The 22,123-nt window shown below is 39.5% G+C and overlaps 2 protein-coding genes across 4 annotated transcripts in view; both read right to left on the bottom strand.

Moving 5' to 3' along the window:
• KRTAP8-1 (keratin associated protein 8-1) overlaps nt 1–8,405 on the bottom strand; it is a 47,823-nt gene extending 39,418 nt beyond the window's left edge. For 2 of the 3 annotated variants that reach the window (XR_012378804.1, XM_073894492.1), the window contains exon 1: nt 8,316–8,405. The gene's annotated coding sequence lies outside the window, so the exon portion shown is untranslated. Of the gene's footprint in view, nt 1–6,399; nt 6,513–8,315 lie in introns of all 3 variants that reach the window. The other variant, XM_073894530.1, reaches the window with a different exon arrangement.
• A 12,754-nt stretch (nt 8,406–21,159) lies between these two features.
• Nucleotides 21,160–21,660, bottom strand: KRTAP11-1 (keratin associated protein 11-1). The gene has a single exon (XM_025867661.2). The coding sequence runs from the start codon at nt 21,658–21,660 to the stop codon at nt 21,160–21,162; it is 501 nt and encodes a 166-aa protein (XP_025723446.1).
• Between the last annotated feature and the right edge of the window lie 463 nt (nt 21,661–22,123).

The raw sequence follows: 22,123 nt of genomic DNA, 5'->3' as shown, positions 1-22,123 counted from the left end.
CCAAAACGGCAGGAAAGAAATAGACATGTGCTAAATCTGAAAAGAAAAAAACAAATCCTTATTCTACAGTTAATTTTGTTCCTTAGATGGATACAATTTGGATTATGAAATGTTATATATGGTAGCTGTTGCCTAAACTTAGGGCAAAAAGTTAATTGCAGATTTACTATAAATGGACAGATGAAACGCAGCTGGTCTTAGAAACTTTGCTAAAATCTCACAAAATGAAGCTGTTTTATTGCCTATGAAAGAATTCTGCAACAAATGAGAAAAAACATTCTTGCGCTCAAAGAAAGAAAGCCAAGACTTTTTCAAATGATTTATTGTATGAAAGAGAAGAAGATTTTAAAGAACGCAAATGTTGTGCTCACCATAAAATTTAATAAATAAAATAGGAAGTAAAAGATGGAAGTAAGATAAAAAGACAAAATGTGGGGAACTTTTTTGAGATGTAAGTTGTGATAAAAAGTTTGCCAAAAATATAATAAAATATTAGCCCCCAAAATGGAGTAGTAGCATTTACATCTTTATCACATTGAATTAACAGCATAGAAAAGTAAATCTGGATAATGAAGGATGAACTTGAGAAGTCTGCTCCAGTTCTTTTGCTTTGTTTTTTAAGGATGAAAAAATTAATAGCAGTTGGTTCCTAATTCTGCCTGGAAATGAACTGACCACAACCTAATGGAAAAGAGATGTAATAAAACACTGAATTCTGCAATCCCACCCTCAATATTTAAAAAAAAAAAAGAACAAAAATGCTTGCTTTTGTATTAAAAAACCTGGAACAGTGATGGTAAACTCAAACACCTGTAAGAGTTATACAAGAATAGGAACACCTGAACTGTGGTAAATGAAAGACGATCAAGGCTTTGGGGACCCCAGCAAACGGGAGAACACGTGCTCTAACTAAACAGCCTCAAAAGTCAAACTACCACAAACATGTACACCAAAAAGCATGCAGAGTAGCTACATGGGGCCTACTGTCTGCCAGTTGTTAACCCCTGGCCAAAACTTAATTTCTTTTATGTTAAATCCCTTATCTTTCTCTCTTTCCTATTATATATATACAACCTATAAATATATAGATATCCTATATATATCCTATATACATATGAGCAAAACCAAGACAACAGTTTGTCATTAGCCAAGAAATGATTACTGAAGCTTAGAAAACATAAAACAATAGTATAAAGCTATGTATAGCTATAAGCCCATATATACATACCTCACATATTTATTTCCTATAAATATATGACCATACCTACCTCTAAAACAGCGTGAATTAATGAACTAATTCTAAAAGAAGCATGCATATATAATATAATAGGGCTGCTAAAATATAGTTTGTAAACAAGAGCCATGTGACACAATGGGGTGAAGGCAGCCTCTTGAAGCCCTATTAACTGATAATGAGCACAGAATTTGAGCTCCTGGCAGGCTCTCTCTCTCTTTAACTGGGCTTTAGCTTTGGAGTCAGAGAGACAAAGTCTGAAAAGATGTGTGGAATCCAATCAGATTACACTTTATGATCTATCAGTTGTGATTTGACCAAAAGGAAGAATATGAAGAGAATTCACAGTCTCACACTGAACAAATTGGTTGTATCTAATCAAGTGCTAAACCAAAAAGGCAGGGCTCAGAAACCCAAGCAAAAGAAAAAACATGTACTATGTGATCAACACTGAATACAATGTTGGTTTCAAAACTAGCTCCAGACCTAAAGGAATAAGGGATTAGCTGATCTCTTACACTCAGACCCATCGACCATGAAATTCGTTGTTAGGATTTTGGCAGGAACAGAATAGAAACTTTCTACAGCAAAATCTCTAGTAATCTTGATATGTAAGTCAAGGACATTGTTAATTAAAAGGGAAACCATTTATTTTATGTGTCTCTTTTGGGAATGTCAACCTTTGCATTCTGATACAAAAACTGAGGTCTGGCTAATAACCCAGCCCAGAAAAAGAAGATAATTCATGGCTCCTTTTGAAGTTCCTAGGCTTCAGGCTGAATTCACAGTTACTTCTTTTCCTTACCATGACAGTTTTGGGCAGGACCAGACCTCCTGCAACCCCCCCTCCCAGGCCCAGTTGGGCCATGCCAAGAGCCTGCACCATATACACACCCTCTGAAATGTCTGAAATGTCAGAGGGAGCTGGAACAAGTGTCCGTGGTCACAATTAGAAAGCCCTCCTTCAAGGTTCTAGTCAGCATTCCTTATCACAAGGAAAAACACAAGGAAAACACAAAATCTGCTAATGAAACTAAGTAAATAAAGATAAAAATGATTATCTTTTTGAGTATGATGAAGTCAATGTATTTATTTAAAAAGTAGAGTAGCCATGAAGATGGTGACATGTTCCAAATTTCCTTCTAGAAAAGTGACCTTATTGGGGCGCTTAGGTGGCTTGGTCGGTTAAGTGTCAGACTCTTGATTTTGGCTCAGGTTATGATCTCAGGTCCTGGAATCAAGCCCCAGGTTGGGCTCTGCACTGGGTGTAGAGCCTGCCTGAGATTCTCTCTCCCTCTCCCTCTGCCCCTCCCCACCCCACACTCTCACTCTTTAGCTCTCTAAAAAAAAAAAAAAAAAGAAAAGAAAAAGAAAGAAAAGTGACCCTATTCATCAACATACATGCAGTTCAGTTGTAAGTCAATAAAATCCAGAATTTTGACAGCTACAGATTGTACTTATTGCAATGGAGAGACCAAGATGATAGTCTGTCCTAAGATAAGAAATGATTTTTGAAGCTTGTAAAGCATAAAACAGTAGGATAAATTTATATATATCCGAAATCCCTGGAATCTGAAGCGTGGGGCTTGGTAGCTGCCCCCGGCTCCAATTCAGCTGAATCTTCAATTTTCTGTCACTGCCACATCCTCAGCCGGAGCTAGACCCCATTGACACAGCACCGCCATCATTTCTATTTTTTTCTACAACCAGATCCAAGGCCACAAAAACTGGAGCTAACGCGGCCAAACTCAAAACAACAGCCCAAGAAAAAGCAAAAACCTGCAAAGTTGACATAGCCAGGCCGATAAGCAACAGCACAGAGAAAACCCAAGATGGAAGAAGTAGAGGGAAAACAGTATCATAAAAGCATGGAATTCCCAGAAGATGAGGTTTGGCTCTCTGTGTCAAGAGCTGGGGATGAGGTCTGTGGAACCAGGAGTTACCCGAGCTCTTCTCTCAGGCACTGGAGATGTGGCTTCACCCGAAGCCATTCTTTCTCAATATCCATATCTAATTTATTTGGAAGATCTATCTATTTAAAGAGGCAAAAATACATATACAGTCTATACAAATGCACAACAAGATAGAATTCCAACTACTGACAAAATAAATTAGGAATGTCCCTTCCAAAAAAAGATGTGTATTGCCTGGGAAGGGCCATGGGGATCCTTTGGGGGCTGGTCATGCCCTGTTTCTTTGTCTGGGTACAGATAACTTGAGGGTGTCCACTTAGGGAAAATTGATTGTGTTGCCAAACTTATGTGTACCTTTTTGCTATCATGTTATATTTCAATGCAATTTACATTTAAAAAAGTCAATGGACAATGGGGCGCCTGGGTGGCTCAGTTGGGTAAGCGACTGCCTTCGGCTCAGGTCATGATCCCAGAGTCCTGGGATCGAGTCCCACATTGGGCTCCTGGCTCAGCGGGGAGGCTGCTTCTCCCTCTGACACTCCCCTCTCATGCTGTGTCTCACTCTCTCTCTCTTTCTCTCTCTCAAATAAATAAATAAATAAAGTCTTTGAAAAAAAAGTCAATGGACAGGTATAAACTTGCAGTTCACTCCTCACTGGAGTAATTTTAGTAGATCAAGTATGTTCTTATTCACTAACTTCTATTAGCCCTTATTTAATATGTTTAGCAATATCTCCTTGTACTTAAGTTCTTCCTTATCACTAATGGTTTCAAATTAACATGTGACTACAACATTTGGTAAAATGGCTCCTGACTACATCTATTTCCAATCTACAAAGGCCAGATACCACAAAGAACAAACACTCTATCAAGGTGATTGACAGTTTGGTGTCCAGAACCAGATTACCTGTTGAACCTAACTCTCCCAATACTAGCTACGGAGGTTTGAGCACATCGTTTAACCACCTTTGCAATTTTTAAAATCTGCACAATAGGAACAATTACAGTGTTACTTTATAGGGTAGGGTTTTGAAAATTAAGTTAGTTGATCCATTAAAGCTCTTAGAACAGTGTTGGCTCATGGTAAGTTCTAAATAAGCACTAGCTATCATCACTACTATGAGTATTATTATAATTATGATCCTAAATTTTGCCTCTAAATTCTGGTCACAAAACAGTATGTTACTGAGGTTTATACTTGCATGATATAAGTTATTTTTTACTAAGGTCATATAAGTATGACTTCAAAGGTTAGAAGTTTATTCTTCTCTTATATAACAGTACAAAGGTAGGCAAGGTTGGTAGACAGTTGTACCATCCTCAAAAGATAGATTCCACATGGAGGCCCAAGTCAGCTGCTCCTAACTTTTGCCACATCTCAGCAAACAAGAAGCTTGTCAGAGGAACACACACCCAGCTCATTTAAGAATTAGAGAAAGAGGGCACATCACTTCTCCTCACATCCTATTGGTCAATACCTGGTCACATGGCCATATTTAGTTGCAAAGGAAACTGGAAAATGTAGGCTTTAGCTGGGCAGCCACATGCAGGTAAACCCTGTTGTCATAGAAAATATGGAGAGTGGATATTGATAACCAACTAGAAGTCTGCCATAATTCCCAACACACTGCTCTCTGTTATGTAATCTTCAGAAGATCCAAGATAATAGATGTATCATACAAATTTATATTCTTCCCCTTCTGAGAGTCCATTAAAATGGTAGTAAAGGAATAAAACAGCCATTGATCCACAATAATAGGCTGCAATAACGGGTCTGCAATAATGCAGAACAGATTCTTAGGGCCCATCAAAGGACATAATGTTTCAACACATTTCTGGAAGATGGCATAACTGATGGAGAAGAGGAGTAATATTAAGTTCACAAGCAGAATAAAATCAAGGAGGACACTGCTCTGTTTTGTAGAACATTAAAGCTGAGTATTTAATTGCAAATATTTTGAATAACACCCCAAGTGCCAGATACATGGGTAGAGGAGCTTTCAGATGAAGAACGACCCATACCTAGTGTTTTGGTTATCTATTACTAACCTCCCCCCTCTACCCCCACAAAAGTCAGTGGCTTAAAACCAGAGTCACTTTATTATGCCCATGGTTTTGCAGGTCAGGAATTCAGACAGAGCACAGCAGGGATGGCTTTACTCTGCCACACGATGCCTGGAGCCTCCGCTGGGAAGACTTGAATGGCTGAGAGTGACCCAAACAGCTGGAGGGTACGATCATCTGAAGCCTTCTCCATTCATTGTGTCTGGCACTTGGGCTGGGATAACTCAATGACTGATCTCAGCTCAGGCTATCAATAGAACACAAGACTTCTCCTCGTGGTCTTGGCTTTTTACAATAAGGCAGTTAAGGTTCCAAGACAGAGAATCCCAAGTTGGAGTTTCCAGGGAGCAAGCATTCCAGAGAACCAGGGTAAAAGGGCAAGATCCTTTATAATCTAGCCTCAGAAGCCATCCTGTGTCACTTCCTGTGGACTTTACTTGTGGAGGCAGTCCCAATCCTATACAGATTCAAGAGGAGATAAGGACCCCATCTCTTGAGAAGAAAAATGTCAAAGAATTTGGAGGCCATGTTTTAAAATAAGAACTCCTACATGCATCACTGTGAAATTTCAGAATGCCAAGGCAAAAAAAAGGAAGCTCTAAGTGCTTCCAGAGAAAAAATGTTTTTTCAATGACTGTGTACTTTGTGAGTACAAAGGAAAGAGAGGCAGTCTGACAACAGATAGCACATCAAAAACACAGGGAGCTAAAGGCAGAGAAGGAAAATTGTCTATGATGGGATAGAAAATGATTTTCAACCTCTTATTTGATAGCTAGTCTATCATTCAAGTATGAAATATAATAAGTCACTGTCAGATGCACCCAGTGGTTCAGAAAGTTATTCTCTACACACCCTTTGAGACTGGCTTGAGAACGTGCTCCAACAAACCAAAGGATTTAACCAAAGAGTGGAATCCTAGGATGACAGCAGAGCATCAGAAAGGACAGCAGTTAAGCTTAAGCAGACAAATAGAAGAAAATAGGGAGTTTACTGGAAGGAAAGGAAAACCAGGCAATACAATGAAAAAGAGACACTAAAAATAATTAAGATATAATAAAGGAAATAGTGCAAGAAAAAATAAGATCATTAGAATGTACAGGAAAAATAAAAAGCTATTTAAGAAAGGCAATATAATCATAGTATGCACTTGGCTCTATAAAATATCTATAAAAATGATTATTGACTCACCAAATAATAGCAAAATAGGAAGAACCTGTTAATGGGGAGTTTTCAGGGAATGGGCAATGTAAGAGAGCTAAATTTTCAGTCATCATATAGGAAGTCAATAGATAATCGTACATCTGAAAAATAAAAAATAATAGCGCACTATATTAATTAAGGATATAGCAATAACTACTAAAGAAATTATCTAAATATAAGGTGGCTGCTTCTAAGGAACAAGACTGGGGAAGAGTAGGGAATAGAATTTTTGCTTTATATTAAAGGTCACCCTGGGCGCCTGGGTGGCTCAGTTGGTTAAGCGACTGCCTTCGGCTCAGGTCATGATCCTGGAGTCCTGGGATTGAGTCCCGCATCGGGCTCCCTGCTCAGCAGGGAGTCTGCTTCTCCCTCGGACCCTCCCCCCTCTCATGTGCTCTCTCTCTCTCTCTCATTCTCGCTCTCTCAAATAAAATCTTTTAAAAAAATAAATAAATAAATAAAAAGTCACCCTGTGCTATTTAATTGCTTAATTTGCATGATTGCTTAGATTAAATTTTTGAATGTTTTTTTAAAATGCTGATTATCATATTTTAATGTTAGTTAAAGATCAGGAGAAGACATAGAAAAGATTTATTTTTATATTATTAAGATTATGAGCCTCAAAACACACAAATATACTCACATAGATTTAAATTCTAATATATTGCAAATGGAGAATCATAAATCAGTAAGAAAAGGAGGCTATTACTCATATAATGCTGCTGAAATAACTGGTCAGCATTTGAAGGGGAAAAAATAACTTTACACGATAAACCATATTAAATTATAAATCGATTTGAAGTAAAATAAAAAATATCAAGCCACCAAAAAATTTTAAAAATAAGGAGAATAACTTTTGAAATACTTTTTATGTATAAAATCAATTGAAAAATCTCAAGAACAAAGTTGGACTTTACTTACAATTTTTTAACTTCTATAAATCAAATATACAACATTTAAAAGGACAAAATGTCTACCAACCTTAGTCTCTCCAGGGAGAAGAGGCACAATGATTTTCTCTGCCCTTCCTCAGAAGCTGGTTTTTTAATCCCTTGGCTAGCATACTTGCACTTAATTTTTCCCTCCTATTACATCTTAAAACACAATGGGGAGCTGGGTGATGGGCATTAAGGAGGTCACGTGATGTGATGAGCTCTGGGTGTTATATGCAACTAATGAATCCTTGAATACTACATCAAAAACTAATGATGCATTATATGTTGGATAATTGAATTTAAATTAAAAATAAAATAAATTAAATAAAACACAATGATATATGTAAATAAATGTTCAAATGAGAAAATCAAAGTTAGGCTAACATGTCTTATTCTCAAGGGGTGTGAATAAGAATTCTACACTTCATTCCCGTTAGGGATTTGACATGGTATTCTTGTGGCTGGAACAGAAGAAGATATACTTGGGCCTGTTCCCTGGCTTCTTTTCTCCAGTCACCCACTCCTCACTAGCAAGAGGGTAATGTTTGAAATATCATCATGAAGGCCATCATCATGAATGGCCAGACACCATTCTTCATCACTCCACCACCTCTGGCCAACACCTCCCTACATTTCAGCAGGGGAAAGGAAAGAGGTCAAAAAGAACTGTTAGTATTGAACCAAAGGGAAACTTATTTAATTAGAGTAACTAAAGCAATAAAATGTGTTTAACCAGAGGGTTTGTCAAGTTAATAATTATATGTTTATGCACGCTTGGAAAAGCTCTTGGAAATATATTAGTAGAAATATAATGTTAGCTAAGTAAATCCGAAGATTCTCTCTCCATCATTTAGCAAGACCTAAGGAAAGAGACAAGATGAAGCTGCTGTGTATTTTCACTCTTGTGAGTGAAGAAGATGTTAATTTTTGATGAAGGGCAGTAAAAGCAACATTCTATATTGTACTTACCATAATAAGAAAAACTACATGATTCTCTTGAGCCTTGTTGCCTAGCTCGCTCTACCTTGGGAAAGTGAGTGAAAAGAAGTTGGGGACAGGTTTTCAATGTAGCAAAGGGTGAGATCATGAATCTATTACAAATAAAAAGGATTGTGCTGCATCAGCAAGTTCTAGAATTTTGGAATACTCTGTGTAAATAAACAAAATAATCAGGAACACACATTGCCCCCTTCTCTACCTGGGAAAAAGCTTTGTATGGCAAAACCCAGATGAACTTTGTAAATTGGCTTGGGCTATGAATAATTTGGTGGCTTGTTGCCATAGATATACTCTGTGGTCTTTAATGCCACCAAAGAGGAACAAACCCACCATAGGGACAAGAATATACAGAAGCGAGGGGTTCTAGCCACCACTGCAATGGGTTTGAGCTCACAATGACTATCGCATGAATCCCTAGTGTGTTGAGCTAATGCCTTCCATGCTATCTCAATGAAAAGCCAATGTCAATGTTGGGCTTTTCATCTCTACCTGGTTCAGAGAACTTTTGTGAGTGTTACAGCATTAGTTTTCCTAATACTAATATAATAATAATCTACTTTTTTCTAAATTGCTGAGCCATAGTGCTTTAAATGGTTTATATCTTACAATTAAAAATAGTTCCACTTGACCAATTATGTGTTAAAAATGAGAAAATTTCTTTCCAGTTTTTAAGGCTGTAAAAAGCACTTACACAATTCAACTTTTTTGATAGAAAGTTAAATAGTGCTGCTTCTTTGTAAGGGATGTAGTTATGGCTGAAAAACAATTAAGTTAGATGAACCAAATGCTAAACTCTTCATAAATAGTTCTCACAATTTGCCCATTTAATTGGCTCATCATCAATGGTTTCCTCTCAGCTATTTCAAGATTGCATATAAAGTATATGCAAGCCAAAAAAATCAGATTGGAATGACCAAAGAAGGTGTAGTCATTTGAATAGTGGCCCCAAAATTATATGTCCAAGTCCTGACCCCCAGCACTCATAAAGGTGGCCTTATTTGGCTGTAGGGTCTTTGAAGATGTAATTAAGGATCTTGAGATGAGATCATCTTAGATTTAAGGTCGACCCTAACTCCAAAACTACTATCCTCGTACAAGACAGCAAAGGAGAGGACACAGAGACACAGGAAAAACCCAAGTGAGATGGAAACAGAGACTGGAGATGTGTCTACAACCTAAGGAATTCCAGGAGCCACCAGAGGCTAAACAAAGACAAGGGAAGATTCTTCCCTAGAGTCTTCCAAGGACACATGACCCTGCAGCACCTTGACTTTGGACTTGTGGTTTCCAGAGTTGTGAGAGAATAAATTTCTGTTGTCTTAAATCATCCAGTGTATAGTAATTTGTTCCAGCAGCCAGAGGAAACTATAGAAGGCATCATGGAGCTATAACAAGGATGAGAGAATAGTCAGCAGGAAGAAGGACAGGAACTAGCGTAGATGTTTAGCTGTGAAAGCCCAGGGCATTCTGGTTTGAATTAATTGCCCTATTCATGCAAGCAAAGGGTCAACATAAAATGGAAAAGTAATCGTGGTCTGGTAAGGCACTGATTGTCAGCCTGAGAAATATAGACTTTGTGGAGCAAAAACAGTAGTTCATATGTGTGTTTTGCTTCAAAGTTTATAAATACCCTTCACATTGTATTTAAATTCTATAGCAAACTTATTAATTAGGCAGCAAGGGTATTATTATATGAATTTTATAGCCAGAAATAGTTTTGCCTCTAGATGTTGGGAAACCTGCTCAAGGTTATACAGCTCAGGAGTAGCTCTCAAAATCATAACTTTTTCACTCCAAGTTCAATGTCCTATCCATTATGGCTTGATGATTTTAATACATTATTAGGAGCTAATAAAGTTTGATTATGAGATCACAACGGTGCAGTAAGAAAATTAATTTGGATAAGAGGTTATAATTAGGGAAACTTATTAGCTAGCTATTATAACGGCCAGGTATGAGATAATAAGGGGCTTAAGTCAAGGTGGTGTTAATGCCAATAAACAAGTACGCATGCGGGAAATGTTGAGAAAGAGCCATCATATTTTAAAAAGTGTGTCTCCTGTCTTCCCAAATTTTGTCATATTCTCTTAAATCCTTTTCCCATTTTAAATTTTATATAAAGATTATTTGCATTCATTTCTACTGAAATATAGTATGTTTCTTCCTGTTTATCCATTTAGCATGGTCTTCCAGGCAATTTGGTACACATTCCTTTTTCTCCCAAAAGGACTAGCAACAACTCTTATCCTCACTTTTGTATCAGGTAGGATTTAGCCTATGTGAAAATCCTAGGATAAAAATTGGTTGGACACATGTCGACCTCCGAGAGTCGGGGACCTGGGGCGGCGAAGGAACTGAGAAAAAGAGACGACAGTAGAGCGAGGCACAGGGGACCCCGAGCTCACAGCCCGAGGCGCCGAGGTTTGTTTTCCATCCTCTTGTATACCTTCTACAGTGATATAGATCTATAGTGATTTACAGCAGGGACGCAGTAAGGCACATTCCTCCACGTATGCAGGATTAGTCAAGCACGTAAGTATCTTTAAAACAAAATAAAGGAACAGACGGGAGTGCCCAGTGCGCTATTTACAGGGCAAGGGAACAAAGAGGGGAGCGCACGGTGTGCTGCTTACAGCTGGCTTCCTATCTACTAAACATCTTCTGCTGCGGACTTTAGAACTGACCACACACGTTCCAAGGGCATTTCACTCTGATCCTTTCGGGTTATTCTTAACCCTGCCATCTCGAGTTTTCTCAAAGATCTCAGAGTCTGAGCAAACATGCACCACTGGTCGTTTGTGGCGTTCTGTTTCCCACAGACACACATACACACACAGGCGCGTATGTATGTGGGTCAATCACCTAAACATATTGTACCTATATAAGCAAAAAACCTTCCCTGGTGACACAGACCACACATACGGAAAGAGACTAAAAGAAACCATACTGGTCTGGCAGAGTGAGAGAGAGAGAGTAAGCTAAGATTAAACCCCGAAATTTGAAAAACCTACTTTTTTATACAGTAATTATTTAAAGTATTGAGATTGGATACATCTTGAAAACTCAAAAAAAAAATGATAGCAAACATAGAAAGCGACATTTTAACAAAAATCATCCATGTCCAATTGAGTATATACACCAAAATATATGGCTTTACAGGGTGTGTTTAACAGGACCCTGGTCCTTCCAGATATTCCAGGGGGAAAATGTTTAGGATACATTCCAAGTTATAGTCCATATATATATATGTGGATATCACCATATTAAAAGCTCAGGTAAAATCTGCTGTAAAGAAATCGGCTTAACTTTCATTCGCCCAGCATTTTTCAAATTTATTTCACTTTCTATATGCTTCCCTATTACAGCACTTACTTCATGTTAGTTGGTTATTTATATATCTGCTTCCTCACTCTATTTGAATCTTCATAAGCAAGAAAGACTGTCAAAGTACTACCATATATTCAAAAATATTAGCTGGATGAATGAATGATTAACTGAACAATTGCTTTAAACTATAAAATCATTCTAGTGTCCCCTGATTTTAAATGTGTAAATAACACCTCAAAGTTACTGGAAACTCTCTGTTCAGTAAGTCTCTGAGGCCACCTTCTATCTCAGGGAAATTTGCAAATTTAGGAGATAAAATGAGAAAATAAAGACATCAAATAAGAAATAAAAGAAGGGAAGGAATAGACGGAGAATCTAATCATAATTCTAAACCATCAATTTTTCCCTCGACCTTGAAGAGACCAGTCAGCAGCTTTGAAAAATCACTCACTTGATAGACTCTACACAGAAATAAGTTCTCTGAAGAAAAAGAATCAAGAAACTATTCTCAAATGCCAAAGGTTTGGGGTTGTTTGACAATGGGTTTATCTGGCATTTGAATGTCACATCTCACTTTGAAAGGCCCAAAACTACCCACCAAAATATTACACCCCTCAGTCAGCACTATTCCCTCATAAATGCAGTTTGCCTTTCCAATTACCATTGCACCAGAGGTATAGGCAGCTTCGAATAACTTCACTGAGAGCCATTCATATAGAACATGGTCTAGACATGCTACTTTAGCAATACCTGTGGAACAGCATTCACTTTGAATCTGAGAAGAATGTGATCAACCAGCCTGTCTTTGACCCTTTGTATTACACAGGGCAGAGGATGGAACAATTTAATGATCCATCAGAATTATGCTGTACTGGCTGTTGTGCAGGTCATCTGGATATTTCTATTTTTCTTCTTAAGATTTGTGTAACTGTCCTGGTCTTTTCATCCTTATCTTACATCACAGAAAGAGCGGAATCCACCTTGTAGGTTGGCTTCTCTGAGTCACCCAGTGTTGCTCTTCGTCAGTGTTTTCCAAAATATCTTTCACAAAATGTTAGTCCATCGGATGTTCTGAAATAAAAGGGTTTCATTAAAATAAAGAAACAAACAAACAAACAAGGGGCACCTGGGTGGCTCAGTCAGTTAAGTGTCTGCCTTCAGCTCAGGTCATGATCCTGGGGCCCTGGGATCAAACCCCTGCATCAGGCTCTGCACTTAGTGAGGAATCTGCTTCTCGCTCTGTCCCCACCCCCTACTGGTGCTCCCTCTCCCTCCCTCTCTCTCTCTGTCTAAAAAATAAATAAAATCTTTTTAAAAAATAATAAAGAAAAGAAAAAGACTAGATAGATGATATATAGATATAGATAGATGATAGATAGATAGATAGAACATCTGCATCATATGTCTCTCTAGCAGAGATTCACGGTGCATCATAGCAATACTAAAACTCTGAAAAGAATGAGGAAATAAATCATGTAAAATTAATTGGATCTGAACTTCTCAAGCACTTGCCCTACAGAACTCCTTTTTTCCATTCCAAAATTAATGCAATATCAGAAAAGACCTCCACTGAATTTTATAGATAATATACAGGATCCCATTTATATTCAAATTTCAGATAAGCAACAAAATGTTAGTGTAAGTACATCCCAAAACGCGTCCCAAATGGGGCATGCCAATACTAAAAAAATTATTTAAAAAAGACTAAGGCTAGGGGCGCCTGGGTGGCTCAGTTGTTAAGCATCTGCCTTTGGCTTAGGTCATGATCCCAAGGTTCTAAGAGCAAGTCCCGCATCGGGCTTCCTCCTCGGCAAGAGGCCTGCTTCTCCCCTCCTACCTACTCCCCCTGCTTGTGTTCCCTTCCTCACTGTCTCTCTCTGTCAAATAAATTAAAAAATAAATAAGTAAATAAATCTTAAAAAAAATAAACTAAAATAAAAAAGACTAAGGCTTGGGGCGCCTGGGTGGCTCAGTCGTTAAGCCTCTGCCTTCGGCTCAGGTCATGATCCCAGGGTCCTGGGATCGAGCCCCACTGGGCTCCCTGCTCCGTGGGAAGGCTGCTTCTCCCTCTCCCTCTCCCCCTGCTTGTGTTCCCTCTCTCTCTCTCTCTCTCTGTCTCTGTCAAATAAATAAAATCTTAAAAAAATATAAGGTTAGCTGTACAGATAATCACAGCAGAGGATGAAGAGCGTAGGGAAGATGTCCTGAGTTGATAAGGAGAACAAACTACAACAGAACCTTCAGCTAGACCAGCTTGCCACTGGTCAGTTGTATGCCAGTTAAGCCTTACTGCACCATCATATGTCCCCGAGGACTATTGAGGGTCATATCAGACAAGACAGACCAAACATCAGGAGGAGTCGGTCAGCCTCTGTGGTTGGATAGCAGGCTAAGTCTTCTAGAGTAGAGTAGTTCACTAAGTGTACTCTGCCACTAGATGTGGATGCCACATCTGGGCTGCCTGGTTTACCAAATAAAAATATACAACTCCTAGGGTGCTTGGGTGGCTGGGTCGATTGAGAGGCCAACTCTTGATTTCAGCTCAGGTCATGTTCTCAGGGTAGTGGGATTGAACCCCATGTCGGGCTCTGCACTCAACTCCGAGTTTGCTTGAGATCCTCTCTCTCTCTCTCCCTCTGCCCCTCCTCCCCACTCACATGCTCTATAAATAAATAAATAAATAAATAAATAAATAATATCTTAAATATATATATATATACACAACTCCCAGTTACATTTGAATTTTAGATAAACAGTGATGACATAGCATATGATACTCCTGGATAGACTACTTGTAGGATAACTCATCAAGAAAGGAGAATGAATAAGGAACCACAGAATCTTCATATTTATATAAAAAACACTCAGTCAGAAGTCATTTAGTGGGTCTATCACTGACTATGTTTATTGGACAAGCAAGACCTTTCCTTTCTATTTCCTCATTGTTAAATGAGGGAGTTGTATGTTACTCCGGCAGTCTCTCTCTTCCAGCACTGACATCTTTCGGAAGATAGTTACACAATGAAAAGAGGGACCAGAATGGAGGACTAGATGATTCCAGATGATGTTATGTAGTTTATGCTAATTAGAGGGAAACAGAACATTGTTTCATTTATGGAACTGTTGTCTGGTCAATTCCTATTTTATTTCGAGTTAGAAATATCTCAGTTATTCCCAGTCATTGTAGCCATTACCAAAATTAGGTCCTTTTATTTATTTTATTTTTTTTTAAGATTTTATTTGTTTATTTGACAGAGAGACACAGCAAGAGAGGGAATACAAGCAGGGGGAGCGGGAGAGGGAGAAGCAGGCTTCCTGCCGAGCAGGGAGCCCGATGCGGGGCTTGATTCCAGGACCCTGGGATCATGACCTGAGCCAAAGGCAGATGCTTAACGACTGAGCCACCCAGGCTTTTTAAATGAGCACTACTATTTACATCTCAATTTTTGTCTAGAAGCATTTTCCTTGGATTTAAAAAATAACATCTCCTAGAAAGACAGATAGATCCTTAAATGCTACAAGCAACCCCTGAATATATTAGATTAGTGCATCCCTTTCCATAATGCATCCCTTTCCATAAAGGGATGTTTTCTTAAAACAGGTCTCTTTCAATAGACAGATGGAAATAGAAGTCTAATTCAGATTCATTCACCACTTTCTGGGTACCTACCGGGAGTCAGACTTTCACATAACACTCTTCATTCTTATAACCACATGATAAAATGTTGCATACACAGGCTCTCTGTTCACCAAACCCATTTTCTCTTCTTTCTTCACCCATATCTGGGCCTTATGAACAAATTCCTTGTGCTTAAGTGTGGTCATAGGACTGGGAACTTGCCAGTGGAATGTAAGCAGAAGCCACTCTCCAGGCTGGCTTGTAAAAAGTACATCATATATATAATGAACTATATTAATCATGTTCTCCAAAGAGAAAGAACTCTCTCTCTATATATACTATATTCATCATGGTTCTCCAGAGAAACAGAATCAATAAGAAAGGAATATATATACATATATGTTTATATTTATAATATTTATTTGTATAAGTATTCTTATATAGAGAGTCTTTTATATACACTATTCTTTATATACAAGAAATATATATAAATAAATATATAAATATAAATATGCATGTGTGTGTGTGTATATATATGTATATACATATATTCCTATTGGTTCTGTTTCTTTGGAGAACCATGACGAATATAACACATCAACTATTAATTAGACTTTCAAGTATAGAAATGAATAAGAACCCCAAAATTTAAACGTTATATTCTTCTTATGCTTACTGAGCATTTATTAAGTAGTCTGCTGGGAATTACGAATGCTAGGCCAGCAAGTCTGAACAGCGTTCATTAGGCAATAAGCATGTTTTGATATTTTTGAGCCAAAAAGTGACATTACCAGAGTTGTGCCTTGATAGTGTTATGAGTTGACCTGTGCCTCCAAGCATTTCTCTACTGAAGTCCTCACCTCCAGTACTTCAGAGTGTGACTTGCTTGGAAATAGGATCATTGCAGAGCTAATTAGTTAAGATGAGGTCATACTTGAGTAGGGTGGGCCCCTAGTTCAGTATAACTAATGTCCTTATGAAAAGGGGAAATTTGGACACAGCCTACACCCATCGACACACAGGGAGAATATCATGTGAAGATGAAGACAGATATCAGGGTGTTTCTAAAAGCCCAGGAGTGCCAAAGATTTGCCAGCAAACCACCAGAGGCTCAGGGAGAGGAATGGAACAGATTCTCCCTTATAACCTCAGGAGAAACAAACCCTGTTGAGACATGATCTCAGACTCCTAGTCTCCAGACTGTGAGACAATCAATTTCTGTTGTTGAAGCTCCCCAGTTTGTGATATTTTGTTATAGCTGCCCTGGAGAGCTAATACAGGCAGATTTGATAAAGCTGTCCAAAAAGGACATAGAAATGCTAGAATCACTTAGGAGCTTATTACACTACTGTAGTGTGAGGTATGCCTGCCCACAGTAGGCTGGGCCAGAGAAAATGCTAAGAAAAAAACAAAGAATTGTTACATCTCTAAGGAATTAAGTGTGTGATGTTAGGGGAAAGAGAAGTAAAACACAGTGACAGGATTCCATCCCAGGTGACTTAGAAGAGAGTGGCAGCATTAACCAAAAGGCAAGAATCAGTATAATGAGAAGGTTTTGTAAAAGAATATTTCATTTGAGTGATATAAGTCTTCTCTGCCATGATGCAATTGATGTGTTCCCAAGAAAACTTGTGTTAAAATGGTTAATGGAGGGAAAAGGTGGTTTAGGGGAGCTGGACTTTCAGATCCAAGCTGATAAAGTCACTTTTTCTGAAGGAATTTCAGTGGTAAACTATTTTATGGTAGAAAGTCTGTGGTTATGAGACCAACACACCGCTAAAAAAATCCTACCCTGACCACACTCAGTTCTTGCTCAGAATGATCACCTGCCTTTCTCACAGGTACTAGAACTACCATTAGCACAATTCTTACACCGTGTTGTCCCTTTTATCATCCATTTCCATAATAATGCACAGAATAACTTCCATAAAGCCTTCATATTTGCTTGTAATAGCTCTTTGTCTGTGTTAATGGGAGCTAGTTCCTTACCACAGCTGTTATATAATCTGAAACAAGCAACACAAATCATATCCCTAATTAATAAGTTTCATTATGAGCAATTTGAGTTTTGAAAATTTCTTTGAATTTTATTATAAGACATATTTCTGGAAAGGCCTAGCAGGCAGTTAAATGTAGGAAAGTAGAGCATATAAAAGAAGTTGGAGCCAGTGACCCTAATAAATAAGGATCTTGACCCCATGAAAGCTAACACAAGACCCTTCAAATATGAAGGCATTTATAAATTCCTCAGTGGAAATTGTAGTTTCCAAAAAGTATAAAGAGACCAAGTAGATATTTGCCAAGGCTGGGGTCAAATTGCACAGCCTGCCTTCTCTGAAGGTAGAGTGCCCTTTTAGAGGGAACCAGTCTGGGTCTGCCCCCTAATTTGTCAACCATTCATTCTTGCCATTCAACCGATTATCAGCTCATTCCCTTGACTTTTACAAGCTTTATGTCTCCTAGATTTAAAGCCAAATATCCCAGAGGTTGGTTGTATTTTCAGCTTGTATCATAGTTGTAATATAAATAAGCATCATATATGAAAAAAGGTAGAAAAACCTACCCTTTTCAGAGAACATATGTGAGGTAGCACCTTGGTAAGCACTCATAAGCATTTGTAGGGGAAGATATGGAAGAAAGTAAAAAAATTCTACAGAAATTACTCTAATTAACTAAGCTATGAGCTTCATGAGGGCAAGAATCATGGCGGTTTTATTTACTGCTACATAACCAGCACCTAGCACAGAAGCTGGAACAGTAGAGGTCTAGTATTTGAGGATAGAAGGGAGGGAGGGAGGGAGCGGAGGAGGGAGGGAAGGAAGGAGAGGTTTCGTTCTGAACTGAATATGATAATGTTCCAGAGACAATGGTCCAAGAACTTCTTAATGCCTAAATTCAATTTTAAGTTGTTTCCCTCACTAGAATATAAATACCATCTAGGTCCCAAAATTTCTGTAAAGTCTGTTAGACGCACAGATGCCTTGTGTAAGTGGGTTTTATGGACATCAAGGAAGGAGTAGTGCTAAGGTGTCTGAATCATTACAGTCTGAACAGAAACAGACTATGGAACAGGAAGAAGATCCATAAAATGAACTCATTTTTCTAAAGTGCAAGTTCAGAGCCAGAGGGATGAGGAAAGATAACAGTAAGGCACCTCCTCCCAGCCTTTCAACTCAGACCCTTCAGAGATGCCAGGAGTAGCCAAGACTTCCACTGAAGAGGGAAAGGAGTTGAGAATGCCAGGTTCACTTTATTTTTTTTTTTTTTTAGGATTTTATTTATTTATTTATTTGAGAGAGAGAGAACACAAGCAGGATGGGGGGCAGAGGGACAAACAGGCTCCCCGCTGAGCAGGGAGCCCAACACAGGACTCAATCCCAGGACCTTGAGACCATGACCTGAGCCAAAGGCAGATGCCTAACCGACTGAGTCACCCAGGTGTCCCAAGAACACTGGTTCACTTTAATACCAAACAGCAGGACACCTCAGCTGATACCTGGGAGACACACATGTTACCTCAGTTTATTCCTGCAAATGGGGGGCATGAGATGCTACCATCTTGTCCATTTGACAGCTGGGCTAAGGTTTAGGGAGCTTCACAAACCTGTAACGAAGCGGCAGAACCAGGATTTGAACCAAAGTCCCTCGAACTGCTTCCCCACAGCTCCAGGATATTACATACATATAAGACCCTTCTCTGGGCCCCAGACCAAGAAGAGAAAGAAATCATTGCCCTATCTTTTAAAAGACAGTCCTCAAAGGTGAACCAAAAACTTTATCATTTATTGTGAAATAAAGCAAAGAATGGAGAGAACTTTCAAAGTTCAAGTACAAATAGAATAATTCCCCCATCAGAAATAAAGGCAAGGAAGTAGCTTCGCAGGATAGCTACATCATCCTTAGATGTTCACACCATTATAATAAATAGCCCAAGCAAAAGTTTATTCATAGCAGCCCATAAAACCTATTATTATAAATTACTAATATATGAATCTACTAAGATGATTAGCCATCTAAATAAAAAAGAAAAGGAAGGCATCTCCATCCTTATAACTTTTTATTGAACTCTAGAAAGCTAAAGAATAAAAAAAAAATTAAATAATTTTCAACCTCTGAAAAACTTTGAATTTTCCAGATCATATGTGAAATGACTGAGATATGCAATCAGTAAGAGTCTTGGAAGCAACACCTTTGAAGGAGCCATGGAGGGTTCCCCCGGTGACTTCTATTTTAGAATAAACCAGAACATATCTGAAACCCAGAGTTTTACTTTTAAAGTAAAATGGGTCTGGAATAATATATAATAAAAACCATGTCTTACTTTAATGAAATATTACTGCTGAGTCATTCATCCTAACATGTGTTTGATTAGAGGGATCCTTAATTCTAAGAGTAGAGTGAGCAGTAGGAAAAATTTGAAAATATGCCGTCTATCCAGAAATCATCTATACATCTCTGAAAAACCATTAGTGAAATAAGAAAACGATTTTGTTAATAGAGGTTGCTGATCTGGGTCTGCACCAGGCACTGAGCTCCTCAGGTAGGAGAAAAAGCGCCCATTGCTCATGGTGCACACACCTTGTATGCCGCCGTTCTCTGTAAAAAATCTTCCTCTTCTGTTTCTCCTAGAGCAACTCTGTAAAGGAAACACAGAGATGTGTTTCTGGATGTAACAGAGGAAAAGGAAGGACAAAAGCAAACCAATAGGCGGCCAGTTCTCACTTAAAAAAAAAAAAAGCAAAAGGAGTTAGCATGTGGACCACCAGTCCAGATGATTTGTTTTATCAATACACAGGATCCAGGGGAGAGCAAGCATGAATAAGGCTCTTAATAAAATAAACCACCATGTGTTTCTGAACTTTGCTTTCAAGTTTCTCCTGCCCAGATTTACTGAAACCTGGAGCTTTGATTTACTCTGAGCATTTGGCCCTGGGTGGGGAGGGGGGTGGGGGGGAAGGGTGTGGAGGATCTACCAAACTTCTGCAGCAAGTGAGGGGAATATAAAGCTGGAGCCACCCTTTGATGCCATGAATCTCAGGCCTTGGAAACCCACTTCCCCACCCTTCCTCCTTCTCCCCCATCTGGTCTGATCACGGAGGGATCTTCTGCAAAGTTTTCCACTGCGGTCCTCTGGTAAAGTAAGACTCTGAGACTCTAACAGACTCCGCTGCCTCCTTCACTGTATAATTTCCCAAACGACTTGGTTTCTTGGGGTAACTTTTCTTTTTTTCCTACATGGCAATTATTCCGTGCACCCATACAAATTGGAGTAAATATAGAGGACATGTCACTCTAGATCACTACATGTCCAAAGACTTCTAGGCAAGTAAAATATCGGATATTCCCTTGCTTGTCATGAAACACGATGACTGAACCCATACTCTGTGCTCAGAGAAGAATGTCAGGCTCTGATCAGCAAGGATGGCTCATAGACAGCAAAAACCCTTGCAAATAAAGAACTCTATTGAGACAGACATTTGCAATGCCAAGTAAGCAGGTTTATTGAGAAAATACAGAGCGAGACAAGTTCCCTTCCTCAGAGGCACAAAAGCAGAAGCCAGAAGACACAGCAGCAAGGTCAAAACATGTCAAAACCACCGGAGACTGGGGTATGGGAAGTAAAGTTTCTGGAAACATCCAGAGGCATATGCGCCACCAGTGATCAACCCTTAAAATAAGCTTGGTGCTAGCCAGAACAATCATTGATTGCCAAAGGCAGCTTATTCAGAGCTAGCAGCCAAGCAGTAAGGCCGTCAGAACAGTGGTCAGCAACGAAGAGTTGTTCGGGGACAGGCAGCATGCTGGACGAGCCTGGAAACACCGCTGGCAGGTCCTGGAGTCTTGATTCGCTCACTGGCTCCTACACACTTAGCAAGTTCTTCTACAGCTGGACATGCTGGACATGCAGGACCGCTGGTACGTCCTGGAGACCCCGCAGGATGGTTGGCAGACAGTGGAGATTCCCCCCACCGGTTGGCACCCAGTGGAGATTCCTCCCACCGGTCGGCACACAGTAGAGATGCCACCCAGGGGCTGACAGCCACTAGAGACAAAGGTGACTGGCCGGCTGTAGGTGGTTGAGCAGGGATTGGAGACACAGGTGGTTTGCCGAGAGCAGGTCACCTGTCCAGGGCTGGAGACACAGGAATTTGACTGGTAACAGGTTGGCTGGCAAGCAGTGGACTCACAGGTGGACCCCTGGCAGTGGTCCAGGAGCCAGGAGCCAGTTTGGAAGGAACTGGGCAAATAGATGCCACTCAGGCAGTCGGCATCATGGGAAGAAGCTGTGGCAGCTGGAGCCACGGGGACAGTGCAGGGTCCTCCAATCGGCCTGGAAGAGCAGTTCCTTGTAGAACAGTTGTAGGACATGGTGCCAGACAGAGAGCTGCGGGTAACTTGCTGAAGCTAGCTCCTGAATTGTGAATGTCCCTTCAGGTCCCTGAGCTTTTATATATCCCTGCTGGTGGGTGGGGCTCCCGCCCTGGTCCGCCTGGCTTCTTTGGCTCAGACCAGCATGCCTTAGAACATCTTGTGAATCTCTAGGTTAATTGTCTCTTGAGAAGCCTTCATCCTCATAAAGACAGTTTAGTAGTTTGGTAACTAAATCACGAGGCTTCTGTACTGTACTTAGTCCCAGGATTAAGAAGGTTACTTGACAGCTTCAAAGCTATCGGTCATCCCAGCCCACACTTTGTCCCTTATTCATCTTGCTTGGATACAATGAATGTCAGTCTGACGGTAACACCAAACATGCCACCGTCCTGCCATCACGTACTCTCTCCCTTCTGACCAGGACTCATTACAAACCCACACCCTGTTTGGTTTGTTGTTG

The sequence above is a fragment of the Callorhinus ursinus genome, unplaced genomic scaffold (assembly GCF_003265705.2).
Source record: "Callorhinus ursinus isolate GAN/ISIS: 27379988/994484 unplaced genomic scaffold, GSC_fseal_2.0 scaffold1, whole genome shotgun sequence".
In the NCBI taxonomy this organism is placed as follows: domain Eukaryota; kingdom Metazoa; phylum Chordata; class Mammalia; order Carnivora; family Otariidae; genus Callorhinus; species Callorhinus ursinus.
Note: the sequence above shows the minus strand (reverse complement) of the source record. Positions and strands in the feature narration are given on the sequence as shown.